This window comes from Grammomys surdaster, unplaced genomic scaffold, assembly GCF_004785775.1.
Source record: "Grammomys surdaster isolate TR1022 unplaced genomic scaffold, NIH_TR_1.0 215, whole genome shotgun sequence".
Lineage (NCBI taxonomy): Eukaryota > Metazoa > Chordata > Mammalia > Rodentia > Muridae > Grammomys > Grammomys surdaster.
Genome location: NW_021604660.1, coordinates 5518673 through 5540891, shown reverse-complemented (window position 1 = coordinate 5540891; position 22219 = coordinate 5518673). Strand labels below are relative to the sequence as shown.

General features: G+C 37.2%; 1 protein-coding gene across 2 annotated transcripts in view; it reads left to right on the top strand.

Moving 5' to 3' along the window:
- Positions 1–22219, top strand: part of Kpna5 (karyopherin subunit alpha 5) — a 56138-nt gene that overhangs the window by 30297 nt on the left and 3622 nt on the right. For both annotated transcript variants that reach the window (XM_028772589.1, XM_028772590.1), the window contains exons 9-13: positions 12753–12916; positions 15016–15094; positions 17499–17624; positions 18556–18683; positions 21843–22021. In XM_028772589.1, coding sequence (XP_028628422.1) covers positions 12753–12916; positions 15016–15094; positions 17499–17624; positions 18556–18683; positions 21843–22021 — 676 coding nt within the window. The remainder of the gene's footprint in view (positions 1–12752; positions 12917–15015; positions 15095–17498; positions 17625–18555; positions 18684–21842; positions 22022–22219) is intronic.

Here is a 22219-nt window from a genome sequence, read left to right as displayed (position 1 = left end):
CTTCCTTCCTTCCTTCCTTCCTTCCTTCCTTCCTTCCTTCCTTCCTTTCTTTCTTTTGCTAATATCCACTTATTAGTGAGTACATACCATGCATTTCCTTTTGGGTCTGAGTTACCTCAGGATGGTATTTTCTAGTTCCTTCCATTTGCCTGCAAAACTCAGGATGTCCTTATTCTTAAAAGCTAAGTAGTATTCCATTGTGTAAATGAACCACATTTTCTGTATCCATTCTTCTGTCATGGGACATCTGGATTGTTTCCAGCTTCTGGCTATCACAAATAAGACCTCTATGAACATAGTGAAACACATGCCCCTGTAGCATGGTGGGACATTTTTTGGGTATATTCCCAAGAGTGGTGTTGCTGTGCCTTCAGGTAGATCTATTTCCAATTTTCTGAGGAAACTCCAGATTGATTCCCAGAGTGGTTGTACCAGTTTGCAATCCTACAAACAATGGAGGAGTGTTTCTCTTTCTCCACATCCTCCAACATGTCACCTGAGGCCATTTTGTTTGGTATAAGGTGGAATCTCAGGGTCGTTTTTTGATTTATATATCTCTGATCACTAAGAACTTTGAACATTTCTTTAGGTGCTTCTCAGCCATTCAAGACTCCTCTGTTGTGAATTCTCAGTTTAGTTCTATACACCATTTTGTGACTGGGTTATTTGGTTTCTTTGGTGGTTAGCTTCTTGAGTTCTTTATATATTTTGGATATTAGCCCTTTATCAGATATGGGGTTAGTGAAGATTTTTTTTCCCAATTTGTAGGTTGCTCATTTGTCTTATTGACTGTGTCCTTTGCCTTACAGAAGCTTTCCAGTTTCATGAGGTCCTATCTATCAATTCTTGATTTTAGAGCATGAGCCATTGCAGTTCTGTTTAGGGAATTTCCTCCTGTGCCAATGAGTTCAAGGCTCTTTCTCACTTTCTGTTCTCTTAGATTCAGTGTATCTGGTTTTATGTTGAGGTCCTTGATCCACTTGGACTTGAGCTTTGTGCAAGGTGACAAATATTAGATTATGGATCAAGATACATTTTACTTAAAAAAATTTGAATTTTTAATGTGACTGATACCTTACATAACATGATGCTAAATTTTGTAGTGTCCCAGGTGTTTGGAGGCTCATCTTTAATCCCAGAATTTGTTAGCCAGCCTATAAATTGGAGACCAGCTATGACTACTTAATGAGGCCCCTTCTCAACAACAAGAAAAACCAAACCAAAGTGTAGGTATGGTAAATATATTGTAGAAAAATGTAAAGTGCACTTTTTTTCTTAGGAAACATATATAAACTAAAAGCAGTTAGAGATGAAGTATCATGATGATTTTTTTTTGTAATCCACAAGCTAACTCTCCCACTGAAAAAAGACAAATGTACATATGTATAAACAAATACACTTAAAAAGTCTTATACATGAATGTTAAGAGAAAGAAAATGTGGCAAAATGTTAACATGTTAGTATTGATTGTGATTTTATTTTTATTTATTTTTATTTGATTTTTTTTAAATTGTGATTTTTGTGCAAAGCCTCTGTCGGTTTGAAGTTTTTCAAAGTAATATATTGAGGAAGTCTATTACTCATCCCTCCAGCCTCCCTCCACCCCCCATTTCTTGCTCTTTCTCTCTCCCACCCTTTCTCCTTCCATCACCCCCCCCCCTTGTACTATAGAACACAGTACCTTTTATCACCAGGGATATTGCAATAGCTTCCTAGAAAATCATCTTTCTATTTTTAATTTTTGTTTGTTTTCCTTGTTTTCTATCTCATCTATCTTTTTTTTTCTTCTCAAGAAAACAACAAGAGTGATCTACAAATTTGAAGCTACACCTCTGTTTCCAGTGACTGCCCCATTTTATTTAAAGAACAAGATAACTTTGTTTAAATCAAAGTTCTGTTAAGAATTGTCATACAGCAACCCACTGTTATCTCACTGACTCATGTCCTATTTACATCTCACTTTCTGCCTGTACTAGATTGTTTGCTGCTACCCAGATTCACACAACATGCTTTGTGTTAGCTCTTCTCTCTGCTGAAAACAACTAAGATGATTCTTAGTATTTTTGACCTTAGGGTTTCTTCCACTCCATTTTTTTTTTTTTGTAGTCTAGTATTCATGCTGTCAGTTTTTCTTTTCTTTTTTTTAATTGGCTATTATATTTATTTACATTTCAGATGTCATCCCCTTTCCCCATTTCCCCTCCCTAGGACCCCCTATCCCATTCCCCCCTCCTCCTTTTTGCTTTTATACCATTTGAATTACATGCAAATATTCAGGTCAGTTCTAGTTGAGGAACTAGCAATACAATAGATGCAAATAGTCCAGGAACAAGCAAGACAATAAACACAAATAGTCAAAGAATAAGCAAGGTAATAAACAAAATTTCATGAACACTCTCGTAATCACTGTTTCTAAGGGCTTATCAGGATGACCAAAATATCTGAGCCTACTTCCCTGTTCTAGCCCAAAGTCATTTTTATGTCTGAAGCCTATTTCCTTGTGCCTAAAATTAAGATTCCTGCCTAAAATTACTTCTTTGTTCTAGCCTAAGATTTAGATTTCTACCTGAAATTACTTCTTTGTTCTAGCCTAATGTCAGATTCCTGCCTGAAGCCTACTTCCTTGTCCTTGGCCAATGTCATATTTCTGTCAAGCAGCCCATTTCCTTGTCCTATGTCATATTCTTTTTTTTTTTTTTTTTTTATTTTTTTTATTGGATGATTTATTTACATTTCCTATGTTGTCCCCTTACCCCATCCCCCACCACCCCCTCGGAACCCCCAATCCCCTCGCCCCTCCTCCTTCTTCTCTGTGGATGTAACCTCTATCTACACCCCCCCACTCCCACCTCCCCACCCTCAAAATTCCCACCCCCTGGGGCATCCAGCCTTCATGAGGTCAAGGTTCTCTTCTTCCACCTATGCCCAGCAGGGCCCTCCACTTTTACATATTCAGCTGAAGCCCTGGATCCCCCCCTAAGTGCTCCCAGGCTGGTGGTTTAGACCCTGGGAGCTGTGGTTGGTTGGTATTGTTGCTCTCCTCTTGGTGCCACAAACCCTTTCAGCTCCTTCAGTCTTCACTCTAACTCCTCTATTGAGAACCCCATGATCAGTTCAATGGCTAGTTGTGAGCATCTGCCTCTGAATATGTCTGACTCTTGAAGGCCTCTGAGGAGATATCCATATCAGGCTCTTATCAGCATGCACTTCCTGTCTTCCACATCAGCATCTACCTTTGGTGATTGCACATGGGATAGATACTCAGGTGGAGTGGTCTTGAGACGGCCCCTCCTTCAGTTTCTGTCCCTCACTTTGTCTCCATATTTGCTCCCTTGAGTATTTTGTTGCTCCTTCTAAGAAGGACCGAATCACCCTCACTTGGTCTTCCTTCTTTATGGGCTTCATGTGGCCTGTGAGTTGCATCTTGGGCATTTCAAGGTTCTAGGCTAATTTCCAATAATCAGTGAGTGAATACCATGTGTGTTCTTTTGTGATTGGCTTACCTCACTCAGGATGATAATTTCTAGCTCCATCCATTTACCTAGGAACCTCTCGAATTCATTGTTTTTAATAGCTGAGTAATACTCCATTGTGTAAATATACCACATTTTTTGAATCCATTCCTCAGTTGAAGGACATCTGGGTTCTTTCCAGCTCCTGGTCGAGAATTGACAAATGGGACTTCATAAAATTGCAAAATTTCTGTAAGGCAAAGGACACTGTCAATAGGACAAAACGACAACCAACAAATTGGGAAAAGATCTTTACCAATCCTTCATCTGATAGAGGGCTAATATCCAATATATACAAAGAACTCAAGAAATTAGACTCCAGATAACCAAATTACCCTATTAAAAAATGGGGTATAGAGCTTAACAAAGAATTTTCAATGGAAGAAACTCGAATGGCCGAGAAGCATCTAAAGAAATGTTCAGCATCCTTAGTCGTCAGGGAAATGCAAATCAAAACAACCCTGAGATTCCATCTCACACCAGTCAGAATGGCTAAGATTAAAAACTCAGGTGATAGTAGATGCTGGCGAGGGTGTGGAGAAAGAGGAACACTCCTCCATTGTTGGTGGGACTGCAAGATGGTGCAACCACTTTGGAAATCAGTCTGGCGGTTCCTCAGAAAATTGGACATAGCATTACCCGAGGATCCAGCTATACCACTCCTAGGCATATACCCAGAAGATGCTCGAACATATAACAAGGACATATGCTCAACTATGTTCATAGCAGCCTTATATATAATAGCCAGGAGCTGGAAAGAACCTATGTCATATTCTTGCTGAGCATCCCCAAAGACTCCCCACCTCTCCTCCTTTTTTATTTCATTAACAAGACTGAGCCTGTGTTAGGTCGTTCTGACAAGAATGCCTTTCTTACCTGTCATGGAATATGCATTATCAAAAGCAATGCACAGAAGATGTTTGTGAGTGAATTTTCTGTTGCTGAAACTATGACCAAGACAACTTACGAAGAAAGCATTTACTTGGACTCATGGTTTCATAGGGTTAGAGTCCATAATATAAGACCAAAGTAGGCAAGTTGCAGACATGCTGACTAGAGCAGAAACAGAGAGCACACTGAGAATGGCAAGAGTCTTTTAAAACCTCAAAGCCTGCTCCCAATACCACACCTCCTCAAACAAGGCCACAACCCCTAATCCTTTCCAAAAATGTCCAACTCCACCAATTGTGGACCAGATTTTCAAACATATGAGTGTATAGGGCCATTCTCATTCAAGCTAGCACAGGATCCAAATTCTCTTTTTATATAATTACATGTAATAATAATTAGATTAAAAATTTAAACTATGAAAAGTTTAAATATTTACTAATTCATTTATAAAAATAAAAACAAGTCGAGTATATGTTAAATACTTACTATAAATACTTATTATATATTACTTATAATAAATACTTATTTATTTATAATAAATACTTATTATAAAAAACGCCTTTCAAAAGAAGAGGGATTTTTATGAGAGCATTAGTATTGATTTAAATTTTCTGACCTGAGAATGTTTTGTGTGGGTCTGGTGATTGAGCTTAGGAACTTTTGTGCTTGACTGCTGAGCTATATCCTTAGCCTTTTGTTGCAGTTGTTTTGAGACAGGGTCTACTATTTAGCTCAGACTGGTCTTGCACTCACTATGTAAAAACCAGTCTGGCACAAATCTCACAGAGAGAGATTCATCTGTCTCTGCCTGTCAGTGCTGGAAATGAATATGTGTACCAAATGCCTAGCTAACTTTTTGGTTTTTTGAATAGGATCTTACTATGTTGCTCAAGATACCTAGAACTTGTTTGTAGTCTTCTTGCTTACTGGAATTTCAGGTGTTACCACTGTGTCTCATACAGTTTTACAAGTGACGTTTCTTCCTATGTACTAATTTGCTGTGCTATATTGTCTTAGCTGAAGAATATAATGTCTTTTGATAATCGTGAATGGATGTTCTTTGATACTGTGCCAAAACTTGAGTGGTATCCTTGTTTGAGACAAGGCCTCATTGTGTATGTTGCGTGTAGTATTAAATATCAATACTGCCTTTCCCCGGACTGCAGCTGTGCTTCTAGCCCTTCCTGAGACTCTTGTTTTTCCTTCCTTTAGCTCCGGGATTGTTTGCTCTGGGAGGGGTCGCACTACCAGCCCACTCCCAAGACCCTTGAAGCCCTAGATAAAAGACACACACACACAGCTTGTTTTGTTATTTTATAACTTCCCTACTAGACACAATGTCACGCCTGGAAAATCATGCCTTTCCTTCTGCCCTAAACTTAGTGACTGCCAAACATTTAGCCCTTGCCAAACATCCTTGGCCACTCACCAGTAGCAGAGGCCACAGGCCCTAGGTACCCCTGAGGCTTTACATGATTGTTGCATCCTTCCTCCAAAGCATGGCCCCTTTCCTTCCTTGTGTCTGCCTTTTCCTCCTGGGACCTGGAAGTCCCACCTGTACCCTCTGCCCATCAATTGGCCCCCAGCCTTCTTTATTGACAAATCAAGAACCAAGAACCTCCCCTTACATGTATATCCTACGCTGGACTAAAAATGTTAAACCAGGCTGCCCTAGAACTCCATAAAGTTACCTGGGGTAAAGGCCTATGTAATCAAAGCCTATCTGAGTGGTAGTTTCTTAAAGAGTTCCTCTCATTGAGATGTTTAAAATTCCACCATTGAACTTTTTCTTCTCATTAATCTTACATTGAACTTGAAAGGGACTTTTTCCCCATTTGGAGAATAGGGCTCCCTAAATTATTATTGGAGCATGTGTGTGTGTATATATATATATATATATATATATATAATTTTTTTTCTTTAAAGTTCACCATTGTTACCATCAGTATTAGGAAGCTGTCAGACTCAACAGGAGAAGATGCAAGTTTTCTAAATTTCTAATTTATGGAATTCCTAAATTATCATTGGTAAGAAATACAGTCAGCTGTAGTTCTTGAAACAACAGACACACTTTGTAGTTTCTAAAATATCCTTCAAATACTTAAGACTTAATAAGATGAAATCATCTAAGTGAAAATGGAGTTCAGTGTGGAAAAGTGGCTAATTGAGTATGTGACTCAATCAGTGCTTTTTCAGACCACCCAAATATTTCTCTGAGTAGCAGTGATATATAGATGTTTCCCATCTCGTCTGATAAATCATGCATACAGGGCATGAATGCAAGGGGCGAGTTTAATGAAATTCCTATCTTTCACTACTAGTTCAAGGTGATTCTTCCGAATGTTTCTCTTTGCCAGAGGTTAAGAATATAATGATTTTTTGCTATTTCTTCCTTGAATTGTGTTCAGGTGCTGATATTTTTACCTATCATCTATTTTTATCCATTAGTGCATATGTCACCAAAATAAAAAACACAGTTTATATTTCACATTGTTAGGAAAACAGTTTTGAGATCGTGCATCCACTAAAATGTCTCAGGACTCTCCTCTCCAGGGCTCCATTGACCTCCTGTGCTCACTGCTCTACCCTGCTGGATATTGCCTTTTACATTGGTCACTTGGCTGATTTTCTTCCTTAAAATATTTTTTTTTCATTTCTGTGTGTTTGTCTGTCTGTGGAGGCTAGAAGTTACAGTGTCTGTTCCTCTGCAAGAGCAAGACCTGTTGTTCCATCTCTGTAACACCAGCTGCTTCTCTTGTTGCTTTTGCTTTGGAAGTGCAACTTTGAGAGCACTGTACTGACTAGTGTACTTTATGTTGTAATCTATCAATAGCCCTGAGTTCTCTCACCCCATTATTTTATTCTCCTTTCTTTCCTTTTGACATAGTATGTAATTTATATTAATTTAAAGTAATTTTTTTCTTTTTTTTTTTGTTTTTTTGGTGATGGGGCTGGAGAGATGGTTCAGTGGTTAAGGGCACTAGCTGCTCTTCTAGAGGTCCTGAGCTCAATTCCCAGCAACCACATGGTGGCTCACAACCATCTGTAACATGATCTAGTGCTGTCTTCTGGCATGCAGGTGTGCATGCACACAGAGTATACATACAAATAAAAATAATTATATTAGAAAAAAAAGAGTGAATTTTCTTCTTGTTTATCTGTTTTTTTTCAACTGTTCAATTTTCTTTACAGATTATTATTTGTCTTAGTTGTTCTCCTTTGTTATCTGCTGATCCTTAGGTTTGGACACATTTAGGACTGAGGCACAAAACTCACTGGAAGATAGGTATACGTGTAAGGCAGCAAAGCTGCCTTTAACTCCATTTCGAGTGTTTATGAATATATATATTTTTTTCCAAGACAGATTTTACATTCTTTTGCTAGAAGATAAGGTATAGTGTAGGTAACACAACTAGTTCCAGGATTGCTGAGAATTAGATAGTACAAGGGAGGTTGTCACAATCATGGGTATATTTTACATAAATTCCCTGGTTTCTGATCCCTTCCTTACTTTGTTATAACCTACACTTTGCCTAACACCCACTCATTTTGCATATGGCTTACATATTGTTTTCCCTTTGTACTAAAATGAAACACTAATCATTGCCTTTGAAGTCTAGTCACCTGTTGTAGTAGGATGTAGGGTCTGAACTTTATTCACATGCTATCTCTTTTTTTTTTTTTAGATTATAGTTTTCTTTTTTCTATTTTTTATTGATTATTTTATTTATTTAGATTTCAAATGCTATCCCCCTTTCCTGATTCCCCTCCACAAAACTCCTATCCCAACCCTATCTTTTCCTGCCTGTATGAGGGAGCTTCCTCACCTACTCACCCACTCTCACATAATGTCCCTAGCATTCCCCTATGCTGAGGCATCGAGCCTCCATAGGACTAAGCGCCTCTTCTCCCATTGATGCCAGATAGGGCAATCTTCTGCTACATATGCAGCTGGAGTGAGTCCGTCCATGTGTACTCTTTACACCACCAATGGTTTAGTCCCTGGCAGCTCTAGGGGTTCTGGTTGGTTGACATTATTGTTCTTCCTATGGGATGCAGATCCCTTCAGCTCTTTCAGTCCTAATCCCCTAACTCCTCAATTGGGGTCTCCATGCTCAGTCCTTAGCTACAAGCATTTGTATCTGTATTGGTGAGGCTCTGGCAGAGCCTCTCAGGGGACAACCATACAAGGCTGTCAGCAAGCACTTCTTGGCACCAGCAATAGTGTCTGGGTTTGGTGTCTGCAGATGGGATGGATCCCTAGGTGGGGCAGTATCTGGATGGCCTTTCCTTCAGTCTCTGCTTCACTCTTTGTCCCTGCATTTCCTTTAGAATAGAACGATTCTGTGTTAATATTTTTGAGATGGGTGGGTGGCCCCATTCCTCAACAAGGGGCGGTGCATGCCTAACCTCTGGAAATGGTCTCTACAGGTTCTCTCTTCCCTTTCTTGGGTATTAAAGCTAATATCACCCCGTTGGGTCCTGGGAGCCTCTTGCTTTCCTGGCATTTGGGACTTTCTAGTGACTATACCCAGGTCCCCTTCCCCACTGTTATACACCTCTGTTCAATTTCCTGACCCTTTGTACATCTCCCTGTCTCATCCCACATCTGACCTTACCCTCCCCCCTTTTTCCTTCCTCCTCCTCCTCCTCCTCTCTCCCTCCCAGTGAAAGGCCCCCAGGGAGGGGAGACCCCAACTCAAGCCACGAGAACTCACGACCACTCAAAAGACTCAGAGACACCACCGATCTTGATGCAACAGCAAGAGGTATATTTCAATCAGTGCGCTGAGGCCGAGACCCCATAACCCACGCAGAGGCAGAGGAGCTCGACCCCCAGCTCGGGGAAAGTAGGGTATTTAAAGGAAAAAAACACAACCCAGGGGGAGTGGAGAGGAGTAACTGTGGAAAGTGTCAGGGTTCAGGGAACAGTCATGGGGAAAGTGCCAGCCCATTACTCAGCATATGACAGGGTTCGAGAAACAATCATGGGGAAGTATAGGTCTTTTTTTCTCAAGGCTCAATCTTATTCAACCATATCATTTACATCATCTACTTTGTGGTTAGCCAAGTTCTTGTTTTTGGAGCACAAAGCCCTAGAACTAGCAGAGCTGCTCTCCTGGCTCTTTTACTGTTAATCTGCTAGAAGTGACATTTCTATTAACCCTTCACCAGGTCCCTTCCTTCCTCTACCTCCTGTGATTATTTTTTCCCCTTCTAAGTAGAACTGAAATATCTACACTTTGGTCTTCCTTCGTTTTGAGCTTCATATTGTCTGTACATATCATGTGTATTCTAAGCTTTTTTTTTTCCTAATATCCACTTATCAGTGAATACATACCATGTGTGTTCTTTTGTGACTGTGTTACCTCACTCAGGATGATATTTTCTAGTTCCATCTATTTGCCTGTGAATTGCAGCTCTGTGTCTCCTGCCTTCTGTTGCACAGGAGGACTTTGGGGGGCATTTTGGTTATGGGGATTAAGTTGGCTTTTTTATTATTGGCACCCCTCTCTGTAAGCATTTGGTTTGGGTGTTCAGGGGGTCTTCCTTTTTCAGTTATTTTTTACTTAATTTCATCACTGTTGGCAAGATTTTAGGTATCTGCTAATTTCCTCAAAGATAAATTTATGTTAGTTACTGTTCTTTGTTTCTGACAAGAACTTTGTGAGTTTGTCTTGTTGGTTGTTTTTGAGACAGGGTCACTATGTGACCCTGGCTGCCCTGAGATCCAACTGCCTCTGCCTCTCAAACACCATGATAAAAGTTATGTGTCACAATATCTGACCCTAGTATTTTCATTTTTAATTACACATATATCAACTATCCCGAGTTTATTAAACTTAGACATTTTTTAAAGATTTATTTATTTATTTAATGTTATATTATTGTCTCTGTATTTTATGTTATTATTTATTTATTTCATGTGTACAAGAACACTGTTGCTGTCTTCAGACACACCAGAAGAGAGCATTGGATCCTATTACACATGGTTGTGAGCCAGCATGTGGTTGCTGGGAATTGAACTTAGGACCTCTGGAAGAGCAGTCAGTGCTCTTAGCCATTGAGCCATCTCTCCAGCCCAAACTTAGACATTTATATAGTTTTTTTTTTTTTTAAGCTGTGTTATTGGGGGATTAAGGCTCAGGACAATTTGTAAATCCATTTCTAGGGGACCTGATGCCCTACCCTTTTCTGGCCTCAGGGCACCAGGCACGCAAGTGATACACACAGAGAAACATGCAGGCAAACATGCATACACATAGAACATAAACTACATATATTTAAAACAAGCTATTTGATGCATTGCCTTTTTTTAAAAAAGAGAGAGGGAGGGAGGGAGAAAGGGAGGGAGGGAGGGAGGGAAAAAGGAGGCTATTTGCAGTAATGGAGGCATGGTTATTGAGAAAGTAAAAAAAAAAAAAACCCTAATTTTGTTCAATAACTTATGGATGGATACGTGTATTCCATAAGACGATTTCTATATCTGAGCCCTACAGTTATCCTTAGAGAATGAATGTGGCAGAGATAACCAGTTTCAGAAGATACCATTTATGTACTAATTCAGTCATTAGAGGTAGAGGGAAACCTATATATACCTAGCATTTTACATTATCTTATCTATAGTTTTGATTTCTGAGTTTTCAATTATTCTTGGTCTAAAAATGTCAGATGGGAAATCTAGAATTAAGTAATTCATAAGCTTTAAATTGCGTTCCTTTCTACACACCATTATGAAACTTTCTGCTGTCCTAGCCCATTACCAATAATTTTTTACTCACGCTGTGAAGTGCTTCTCTTTTAAATGAAATGTGAAAGTTTTGGATTAATAAAAGAAAACAAGTATGTTGAGGTTATTGAAATATATGGTAAGGGGGAAATCATCTATCCATAAAATTATAAAGAACTAAAATGATTCTTTTGTTAAAACTTGAACTTCAGTGCCTGACAAGTACTTGGTTAAAGACATTATATTTGTGTCTGTGTGTATAGGAAAACAATATAGACCTATGCATGATTTTAGGCATCCACTGGTGGCTCAGAATGTATTGTCAGCAGAGAAAGAATGAGAATATAAGCCACTACTTTGTATCTGAGGGATGAGATTAAGGGATATGTGAGGCTGGCAGTACAAAAAATTCAAAATAAATTGGGAAAAGACTCAGTACTGATAGTGGGGAGAAATGAGCTGATAATCGAGTAATTCTCGTATGCTAGATATTTCTCTTAGCTACTATATACATTCTTACACATCCAACAGTTCTTTATTATGTGCATTTTACAAGAGAAGACATTTGGATATACAGATATTGGTTAATTTTTTTTATGCCACAGAAATTAGCAAATAGTATTTGAGCTAAGGCTGTCTTGCAGGAAGAGAGGGAAGATCACAGAATTGATGTGATTTAATCTTCTCTTCCCCAGGCTTAGAAACAGTCACTGAGAGCTGTAAAGTGCCTTGCTCATTGTTCACTTCCCTGTGCTCAGTTGTAGTAATAAGAGGGATTAAAACACTCATGGTGCTGGAGGAGATTAAGACATTTCTTCTGTCATGTTCTTAGTTGGTGTTCTCTTTGGTTTATGTTTGCTAGTTTCAGACAGTATTTCATTATGTAGCAAGGTCTGGCCTCAAAGTCTCCAATCTCCTGCCTTGGCCTTCTGAGAACTGGGATTACAGGTGTGCATCTGAACACACCTATTGATTTTTTTTTGAAGATATATGACATTATTCATTACAGTAAGAAGAACTAGAGTTAAGCCTGGTGGCACATACATGCCTGTAATCCTACATGAGGCAGGAGACTGAAGTTTGAGACCAGGAAAGATAATTTGTTTTAGAGCTCACTAGCATATGCAGGGCACTAACTTTGAGCCTCAGCATCTTAAAATAAAGCTAAGAAAAGAAAATAAACCTATACTATTAGTAATGACTTCTTTCTTAAAACCTTTCAGATCATTTGTTTTTACATTTCCTCTATCTTTGCTACTCAAGAGTATTCAGTTTAGTTGTGTACATGTAATAAATTTTAAAAATTAATTTAAAACAGTTTGTGAACATGAAGCATTTAGACTTTTTAGTCTTGATATATATATGACTTAAATATTAAATATATATTAAATAGATATCAAATACATATTTTATTGTTTTAAAATATTCAGTTTATAACCAATTAATAGCAACTATAGTCATTTTGATACTCATACCTCATATAATCTTAAAATAATGGAGAATTCTCTGGTACTATAATTGTATAGATTTTGGTTTTAATCTAAATTTCTACATTTTGCTAAGGAACCTTGATATTAAATAAGGAAAATAATTAAATATTAACTCATTTTTTCTTTCAGGTTTCACCTTGCTTAAATGTCTTGTCACGGTTGTTGTTTAGCAGTGATCCAGATGTGTTAGCAGATGTGTGCTGGGCCCTTTCTTACCTCTCTGATGGACCCAATGATAAAATTCAAGTAGTCATTGATTCTGGAGTCTGCCGAAGATTGGTGGAACTTCTGATGTAACTATAATTTTTGCTTAGTAGCTGCATGATTCTGTATTAAGTTTAACAGTTGAGATCATGGCCTTAAGCATTTCAAAGTCTCTATCTTTAGGAAGAATTAAAAATTTACCAACTCTACCCTTTCTAGAGTAGCTATAATCCTTTAATTTATATCCTGAAATGCAAGAAAATTATTTTATAAATTTATCTCTGTATGAATGAACCCTGTTCTTTTAAAAGAAGTTTAATTCAGTGAGTATTTAAAGAATGTCTTTTGGCACCAAAGGTGTTATTAGGGAGAGAACAAAATTCTTGCTCTCCCAGAACCAATAGTTTAGTTTATTATTCATTGCAATGATTAACTTATTTACAAAGCCAGAAAATTCATTTAGTGTCTCCATGATGTTTTTCTTACTGGCCAGTTATTATTACCTGTGTTTAAAACCATAACTCTTCCATGCAAAGAAATAAAAAGAAATTTTTGTTTAAAAAGATGTTACAGCTTCTTTATCCTCCAGCCTTCTTTTACAATTGTCTTTTTTTGTTTGTGAAAAAGCCATTAGTAGTAAGCCAGGCATGATAGCTCATACTTTTAGTCCCAGCACTCGAAGAAGCAGGCAGATCTCTGAGTTTTAAGCAAAGCAAGTTCCAAACCAGGTAGAGCTATATAGTGAGCCCCTGTCTCAAAGAACAACAGACCAAAATGAAAAAGTCATTAGTTATGCCTCAGTAAAGCAAGTGACACAAAGAACAGAGTTGTATTAAAGGATTGTCATTCCATTATGAGGACAGTATCAGAGAAAGATAGATAGGGACAGTGGAATGGCCAAGACCCTAGTTTGAGAGTGGTTTCTACCTTAGTGGGCAGACAAGCAGCCAGAACAAGGTTTGGAGCCAAAAAATTATGACCTGGTAGTCTGTCTGTCAGATTATCTGTATTTAAGAAAATGTGAACTAAAGCAGTTAACTTCTAGTCAGAAAATGTGAAGAGAGAAAGCCTTTAGATTAGAATAAGATCCCTCAGTGTAAACTCATGGCTGTCAAAATAAGGAGCAATTTAAGTATGTGTGTGCATATGTGTGTTACAGTTCTTGGAGTAAAGACCCCTCTAGAAATATGTTCAGCACACTGAGGGCACAGCTATTGGTTTCTAACTATCACTGTTTATTTAAGGAAAGTCAGTTTTTTAGAGAATGGTTAGATTCTGGAGGAGGAAAAATGAGGTGAACACAGAAAATAGTGATCTTGGCAATAATTTACAGTAATGTATTATAAATTAATAAATAGCAGAGGCAGAGACAGGCGGATTTCTAAATTTGAGGCCAGCCTGGTCTACAGAGTGAGTTCCAGGACAGCCAGAACTATACAGAGAAACCCTGTCTCGAAAAAAACAAAAAAAACAAAACAAAACAAAAAATTAATAAATAGCAGCAAGCCCAGAGTCCGCATTAAAATAGGTGGGTGGGTCAATAGGTAGATATGGCTGAGATGATAGGATTACAAAATAACTAGTAAAAAAAAATACAAATAATTACTAATTCAAATATATATAAATAAAATTTTCTAGTGGTTAAAGCGGGGGGTGGGGGGGAGGTGCCCTGAGAACATACATTATATGGGCTGAAAAAGTTATATTTAGGTTTATGTGTAGACATGTACATACATGCTTAGAATAACAATTTGTGAAAAAAAAAGCTATGAATTTGAAAGATAGAGGGGATGGTATATGAGAGGGTTTGGAGGGAAGTAAAGAAAGGGAGAAATGTAATTATAATATCTAAAATAAATAGGTTAAAGAATAGGGTTTTTACATGGTCTCAAGTATTTCTGCATCAAATACTGAATATAAAGGAGAAATTAGGACTAATGAAGAAGAATGACATGACCTTAATTAGTGACAAAGTACTACAACGAGACAAACCCATATGTCACACAATAAGATATGAGATTATATTAGCATGTATGATATAGGATTAGATTTTTGTTTTGTTTTTAAAATATTAACAGGATGTCAAGTGAAAATTGAGAAGGTTCTCTGAGTGAAGAATATGGAAGTTTTCAGTATTATTTTTGCAACTTTATATAAATTCTAACTTACCTCTTATTTTTATTTTTAGGCACAATGACTATAAAGTTGTATCACCTGCATTAAGAGCAGTTGGTAATATTGTAACTGGTGATGATATTCAAACACAGGTGAGTTCAAAATTTATGACACATTGTTTATATCTTTCATATCAGTTGATTATTACGATAATTATACAGGCATCTGTGGCAGTAAGTACAGTTTTCAACTTCAGTTACCTTATTGGGAATGTACTATCATAGAGCTCTGTCAGTGCAAAGTACACTAGGTGTTCTGCTTGCAGGATTCAGAATCTTAAGTAGGTAAAAGTCATATTGAAATAAAACAAGATGCCCAGTTAGGTCAGTCAGTAGAGCTTGAAACTCTTAAAGCAAACTAACAAGGAAATACATGTACTATGAGCTGATCAACCAGAAAATGCTATAAAGATTTTATAAAAATGAGTATGATGAGAAGCTGTAGTTTCTGTAAATGAGTGGAACTGAGCAAGTAGAATGATATGGTAGATGAGACGAGATTTACATGATCATAATGTGAGAGGCAGAGACTTTGAGGTGTGTTTAAGAACCATTAAACTCAACTAGAATAGAAACTGATTTATTATAAATAGGTTATAGGGCTTAAGATTCAGTTATGAGACCAAAGATTATTATAGCAAGGAAACTTGGTGGCCAACTAAGTGTAAGTATGCCTGTTTTGGAGAATAAGATGTTAGAATTGACTCCAGATTTAGGCTTGAATTCTATTTAAATACTCACCAAAGCTGTTAAGTAATCAGTAGCAGTTGATAATACCCATTTTTAAGTAGCACTCTGCATTGGTATACACTGCGCTCACCAGCTAAATTTTCAGTGTACCACTGCTCCAAACCTTCCACCTTCACTAAGTCAATATAAGTGAATATAAGGACAAAGCAGACACTGGTTGACTGCTGGTTGGTTTTTGTTTGACACAGAGTCTATTAGTAGCTCTGACTGACTTTGAACTCAGAGACCAGGATTAAAGGCATGTGCCACATACTTGAATAGATACTTCATTATAAAAGTTAAATTGTCAAACTAGAACAGAACAGATTTATTCTGTACTTGAAAGTTTTTCTAATGTTACAGAAATGTATGTTGAGAATGAATATTCAGTCAGTTTTGAAAATGAGGTTGAATCTTCTATCACTAAGTCATTCTTCAAATAGTTTTGTATGTCGAAGTTTGCATGTATTTCTATGGGTATGACTAGAATCATAACTGGTTCACAATCTTGAATTTCAATCTTTTCTACTTGGTAATATTCTTCAAAATACAATCTATGTTGATAATGCTATAGCTAAGTTACTTTAATTTGTGTATTTGAAGGGCATGTCTCTGGTTCACACTTTAGTGGAAAACAGAACCATTCACTATACTAGCTCTAAGTAAGTTTTGCTAACTGCAAAGGAGAGAAGTCCCTCTAAACAGTCCCTTAGCCCAGATTGCCTAGCAGAAGTCCCAAGAGGGCTCTGGCTTTTCCCAAAACAGGCCAGGTGTGTAAGATATCCCTCTAAGCCAGGTCCGGGTCCTGGTCCTGACCGCCAGCCACACCATTTCTCCCACAGTAGTGCAGGGATGCTTACTCACTGCTGTCTAGATATTACCACATGTACCACTGCTCAGAGTCCAGTTCCAACCTTGCCCAGGGGTTGCTTGGTCCAGCTTCTTAAGAGACTGCAGAGCAAAGTGTGTTTCTCTTGGTTTGGATTTTGTCTGATTCATGCCTACTTCAGGGAAAGAACTGGTTTTTTTTGCAGTTGTCAAATGGTAGACTAGAAGTCCAAATGCACTCACTCCGGACTTGGCTCACAGCTATTTGTTAGTGTGTAACTAACTGTCTTTGTAAGGGTGGTTCTGACAGCTGTTGGGATCTCCCCATTTCATGTCAGTACATACATGCCAGCTGTGAAGGCAACAGCAACAGGAGACATGCTCTTGACCGACGTATATGGCCACTTCCAACTAAAGCAAGCCTCTGCTTCCTGCTACCTGCATGTAGCCCACTGTGACACTCAGACCATCCTTGGTCACTTACTTGTGGTCTGAGAATCTCAGTGAGAGCTGCCTGCTGTCATGGATGGAAGCAAACAGAGCCACCTCTCAACCTAGCTCCTCACAGGCACCCCACCCCTCCCTGCATTCAGCTGTCCTTGCTAACCCTCAATGTTATTTTACACTGTGTAAATTCTCACGGCTCTGTCTTGTGTAGGTTGTGTATGTCATGTCCCTGGTTTTTTTATAACTATGGTGTGATCAGTAAGGATTCCGGTAATACTGCTTTAAAAATGCTTCTCAGAGGGCAGCCTCCATTATAGGACACCTGTACACTCTGATGCACTAAGTCAATAAAGGCACAACTGAACCTGAAAAAAAAAAAGTTGAGAGGAATTTATTTCTTGTTTTTCAGATTGATTTCTGTATTTCTAAGTAATTCAGAAGATTTTTGCATTTATATTAAAATACTTTTTGTTTTCTGTCTTGTCTATTTTAGGTCATTTTGAATTGTTCTGCATTGCCCTGCCTTTTACATTTGTTGGGTAGTTCAAAGGAGTCAATTAGAAAGGAAGCCTGCTGGACCATTTCTAACATCACTGCAGGAAACAGAGTGCAGATCCAGGTAAGCACCTTTCAGAGTTGAAATGACAAAAGGCAAGTCTAAAGTAATGCCATGTGTAATTAGTATTCTAGTGACGAATAGCAATATTTATAAAAATATCTGAAACATAAAGTTAGTCTTGAGAAATGGATGTTTCTGCTGCATATAATACACACATCTATAATCCAGTACTTGAGAAACTGAAGCAAGGTAGTATTATAATTTTGAGGGCAAAATGGGATATTTAGGGACACCTTATCTGGGAAGAAGAAAAAATATTAAAAAGGTGTTGCATCAGGTTTAAATTGAGAGACTAAGGCAGAATGATGATTTTTGAGGCCAGAATGAGCTACATGGAGAGACCCTGTCTGGGCAGGGTGATTTGCTCAGCATTAAATGTTAGGAATCATCTTCCTGTTGGCTTTAAATAATTATTAGGATCTGTCCAGTTTCTTAAGCCAGAGAATGCTTAGATATCTTGGTTAGTTGCATACTTACAGTTTATCACTCTAATATTTATATTTTGCTGATAAATTCTCCATTCTTCAGAAAGTTCTTTTTAAAAGCTCATGTGGTTTTTTTGTTTTTTGTTTTTTTAACAAAAGAAAACAGCTAAAGTGTGCTGACAGATTAAAAACCTCTCCCATTTTAAGATTTAAAACAAGTATGTGTATATGTGTGCCTGTGTGGGTTATGTAAAGCACATCATGAACAGGTACCTGTGGAGGCCAGGTTGCCAGATCCCTGGACCTGGAGGGGCAGGTGATTGAGCTACCTAATGTGGTTGCTGTGAGCCAAACCCAGATCCTCAGAAAAGAGCAACAAGTATTTGTAGCTACTGGGCCGTCCTTCAGCCTCTCACTTGTTAATGCTTCTGCGTTTCAGTGCTACATGGGGCAATAGTTATGAAACAGCATTTGCACTAATTTTGCTGGATCATTTTTCTTCTTAGGCTGTCATAGATGCAAGTATTTTCCCTGTTTTGATTGAGGTCCTCCAGAAAGCAGAGTTTCGTACCAGAAAAGAAGCAGCATGGGCTATAACTAATGCCACATCAGGAGGCACTCCAGAGCAAATAAGGTACATTCAGATTTCTAAATACTGTCTTTTAAATGTGAGTCAGACAATTTGAAATAAAACATACTTCTTAATTTATTGGTGAAACTAATATTTTTATGTTTGTTTGATATGTATTAATATGAAATGACAGCATTTAGTGTATCTTTCATTTGGTTTCTTTGATTATTTTTACTTAAATGATAACCCCATCCTCCCTGGCATAGATTAGAAATTCAAATGGGAACAATTTGTTGACTTTCAGAATATACTGTCATGAGCATTAGATTTGTTTTGAGCATTAAAATCACAACATTAACTTTATTATATAGAAGTAACAAATATGAATATCAATGTGCTTAAAGTAAAATTAAAATATGTACTTGTTTATTGGTGTCCTTTCCTTATTGACTGTTGTCTTGCCAGTAGAAAGTATAATACTTTTATACACTACTTTTCCTTTTCCTTTATGATCTGTGCCTTTATTATGTATATTACCGATTCATAGTTAGTACATAGCTTTAAGTAAGCCTGGCCAAGTTCTGATCTAGTTCTCATCCTTCAGTAAAAGTTGTGATAGGATCAGTCTTGACAGAATCACTTAACCTTTCTAGTCCAGTTTCTTTTTTCTTTTCTCTCTCTCCCTCTCCTCCACCCTCTTTGTCTGTCTCTCTCTCTCTCTCTCTCTCTCCCTCTCTCTCTCTCTCTTTTTTTTTCTCTCTCTCTCTCTGTCTCTCTGTTTTTGCTAATGAATTCAGTAACAGTATCTAATGTGCAATGAACACTTGATGTGTTCATTACAGTGCTTAATGAGCATTAGATTCTCAACCAGAATAAGGTCCCAGCACCATTTATAGTAGTAGTCCTTTTCAAGTATTGATTCCAGTCTCCTTATGTCATGTATCTTCGGACTTTTTGACTTCTATAGCAAAGATACACTTTGTATCTCAACTACACTTGACTTCTTACATAATCGTCTCATTCTTAAGAATCCTGCAACAAAAGTTGAATCCACTGTTTATGAAATATTTTCTAACGAGTATGTGACTGTTAAAAAGTTTATAGAATAGGCCAAATTATTATACTATTTTATAAACCAAAGGATTTAAATCCACCAAATATTAGATCATTGTTTGTTTCTGTTTTCTAGAGACAAGTTCTTACTGTTCTCTGCCTCTTTCAGTGCCATACATTTTTTATAAAAGTATATATATTTATATATGTACATATATCTTTCTGTATGTATACATGCATGTCTGTATGTCTGTGTGTGTGTGTGTATGTATGTATGTATGTATGTATGTATGTATGTATGCATGTATCCCTCCTGTTAAATGGGACTAAAAGTGTGTGCCACCATGTCTTTTTTAAAAAATATTTTAAAATAAATCATCTGAAATTCTATTATGCTCACAGGTATTTTTCTTAGTCACCTTTCTCTTTTGTAACTTATTTTGGATATTTCCTTGTCTAGCCTCCTAAATGCTGGGATTGCAAATATGCCACTGTGCCTTGTCTTTCATTACCTTCATGTTCACTGTCAATATCAGATCTGTATGTAGAGACATCACCTGTGTCTGCTTCTTTTCTGCTCCCGTGGTATTTTAATTAGTATTTCCATTATATTTGTGTCATAAATATAAGCAGTAATAAAACATTGTTGTTACTTTGTTCTGATTTATTTTTTAATTTCTACTTTTATTTTCATGTGTTTTAAGCTTAAAGAAATCACATATTACAGGAAGAAATTGTCTTCATTTCAGATTAGATTCAGGGTGCATATCATAGTAGTTATGTCCACTATTGCTAGTTATTGTTCTGGTAGCTAAATCATTTCAGTTACAGCAGATTTTTTTATATATTTTATTTTATTTAACCTCACACCTATGAGATAACTATTTATTAAAAATATTTTTGCTCATTATAATTTGGAAGGTGGTGTAAATGCATAGCTTCTTTCTCTTACTTTCTTATTCTGAGTTCCAAGAATGAACCCCTTATCATCCTTGCTCAGCAAATGCTGAGCCATCTGCACCATACTCCTTTTTTAGAGGAGCAGAAACTTCTGTTAAATACTTTGTATTGGAAACTGAGGTAGAAAACAGTTGCTCAAAGTTGCATAACTAATTAAAAATGGAATTAGGATTTGAAACCATGCAATTTGGCTTCATAGCCCTTTGTGATTCATATGAGCTCTTTGTCAAGTGAGAAAAAAATCAATTTATATAAGAGGAAATGGAAAAGTAGCTAATAATAATGCACTGGGAAATTAATGGTATATTTCTGTGAATAGTACTTCTTAGCGTTTATGTATTAGGGTAGCCTGTTTTCTTCTTTGTGATCTTTTGTAATTCTGAAAAATACTGTATGTTTCAGAGATTGTGATTGCTGTTGTAAGATTTAATTTGGGTATTCTCTTTCCTTCTCCGTTTGTACCTTTCCATCAAATAAACCAAGAGGGAGGGAGGAAGAAGACTGGGTGGGGAAGGAAGGGAGGGAGGGCACGCATTTAAAAAAAAAAAGAGTAGATAGAACCCACTATTCTTTTTTTTTTTTTAAAGATTTACTTATTCACTTATTCGTTTAATGCATATGAATAAACTGTTGCTGTCTTTTGACACACTAGAAGAGGGCATTGGATCCCATTATAGATGATTGTGAGCCAGCATGTGGTTGCTGGGAATTGAACTCAGGACCTCTGGAAGAGCAGTCAGTGGTTTTAACAGCTGAGCCATCTCTCCAGCCTGAACCCACTATTCTTAACCCTCCTTTGTAAAATCATCTAAGTACTTGTCTGCGTGTGTGTACATTTTGTAGTATTTGCAATTCCATTATTGCTAATGATGTGAAACCAGAGAAGCTTGACAGATTGTAGTAAAAATAAAAAACATCTGAGTTTAACCCAGGTATGGTGACTCTAAACCCCAACACTCAGGATGCAGAGGCAGTCAAATATGTGAGTTCAAGTCAGCCTGGTCTACGTAGTGAGTTCCAGGCCAGCAAGGGCTAATGGCGAGAGCCTAACTCAAAAAAGAACAACAAAAATATGTGTTGAAACACTTTCATGATTGGTAATATAACATTTTATTCTGGTTTTATTTTAATATACAACATATAATATAAAATATTAATATAGTATTAAATCTTCCCTCCTCTAATTCTCTGTTTTAAATTTCTGTAAAGGTATTTGGTAACCTTGGGCTGCATTAAACCACTTTGTGACCTTTTGACTGTCATGGACTCCAAAATAGTTCAAGTGGCTTTGAATGGACTTGAAAATATTTTGCGTCTTGGAGAACAAGAATCTAAGCAGAATGGAGTTAGCATCAATCCCTACTGTGCTCTCATTGAAGAAGCATATGGTAAGCAGGCACTTAGAAGTTTGTAATTATAGTTAATTCTTAATTATCTGCTCTAGGTGGCTTCTCCCCCAATTTGCACCTCCACCCTTCCACATTTTATTTTATCTTATTTTATTTTATTTTATTTTATTTTATTTTATTTTATTTTATTTGGATGGGTTTTTTGAGACAGGGTTTCTCTGTATAGCCCTGGCTGTC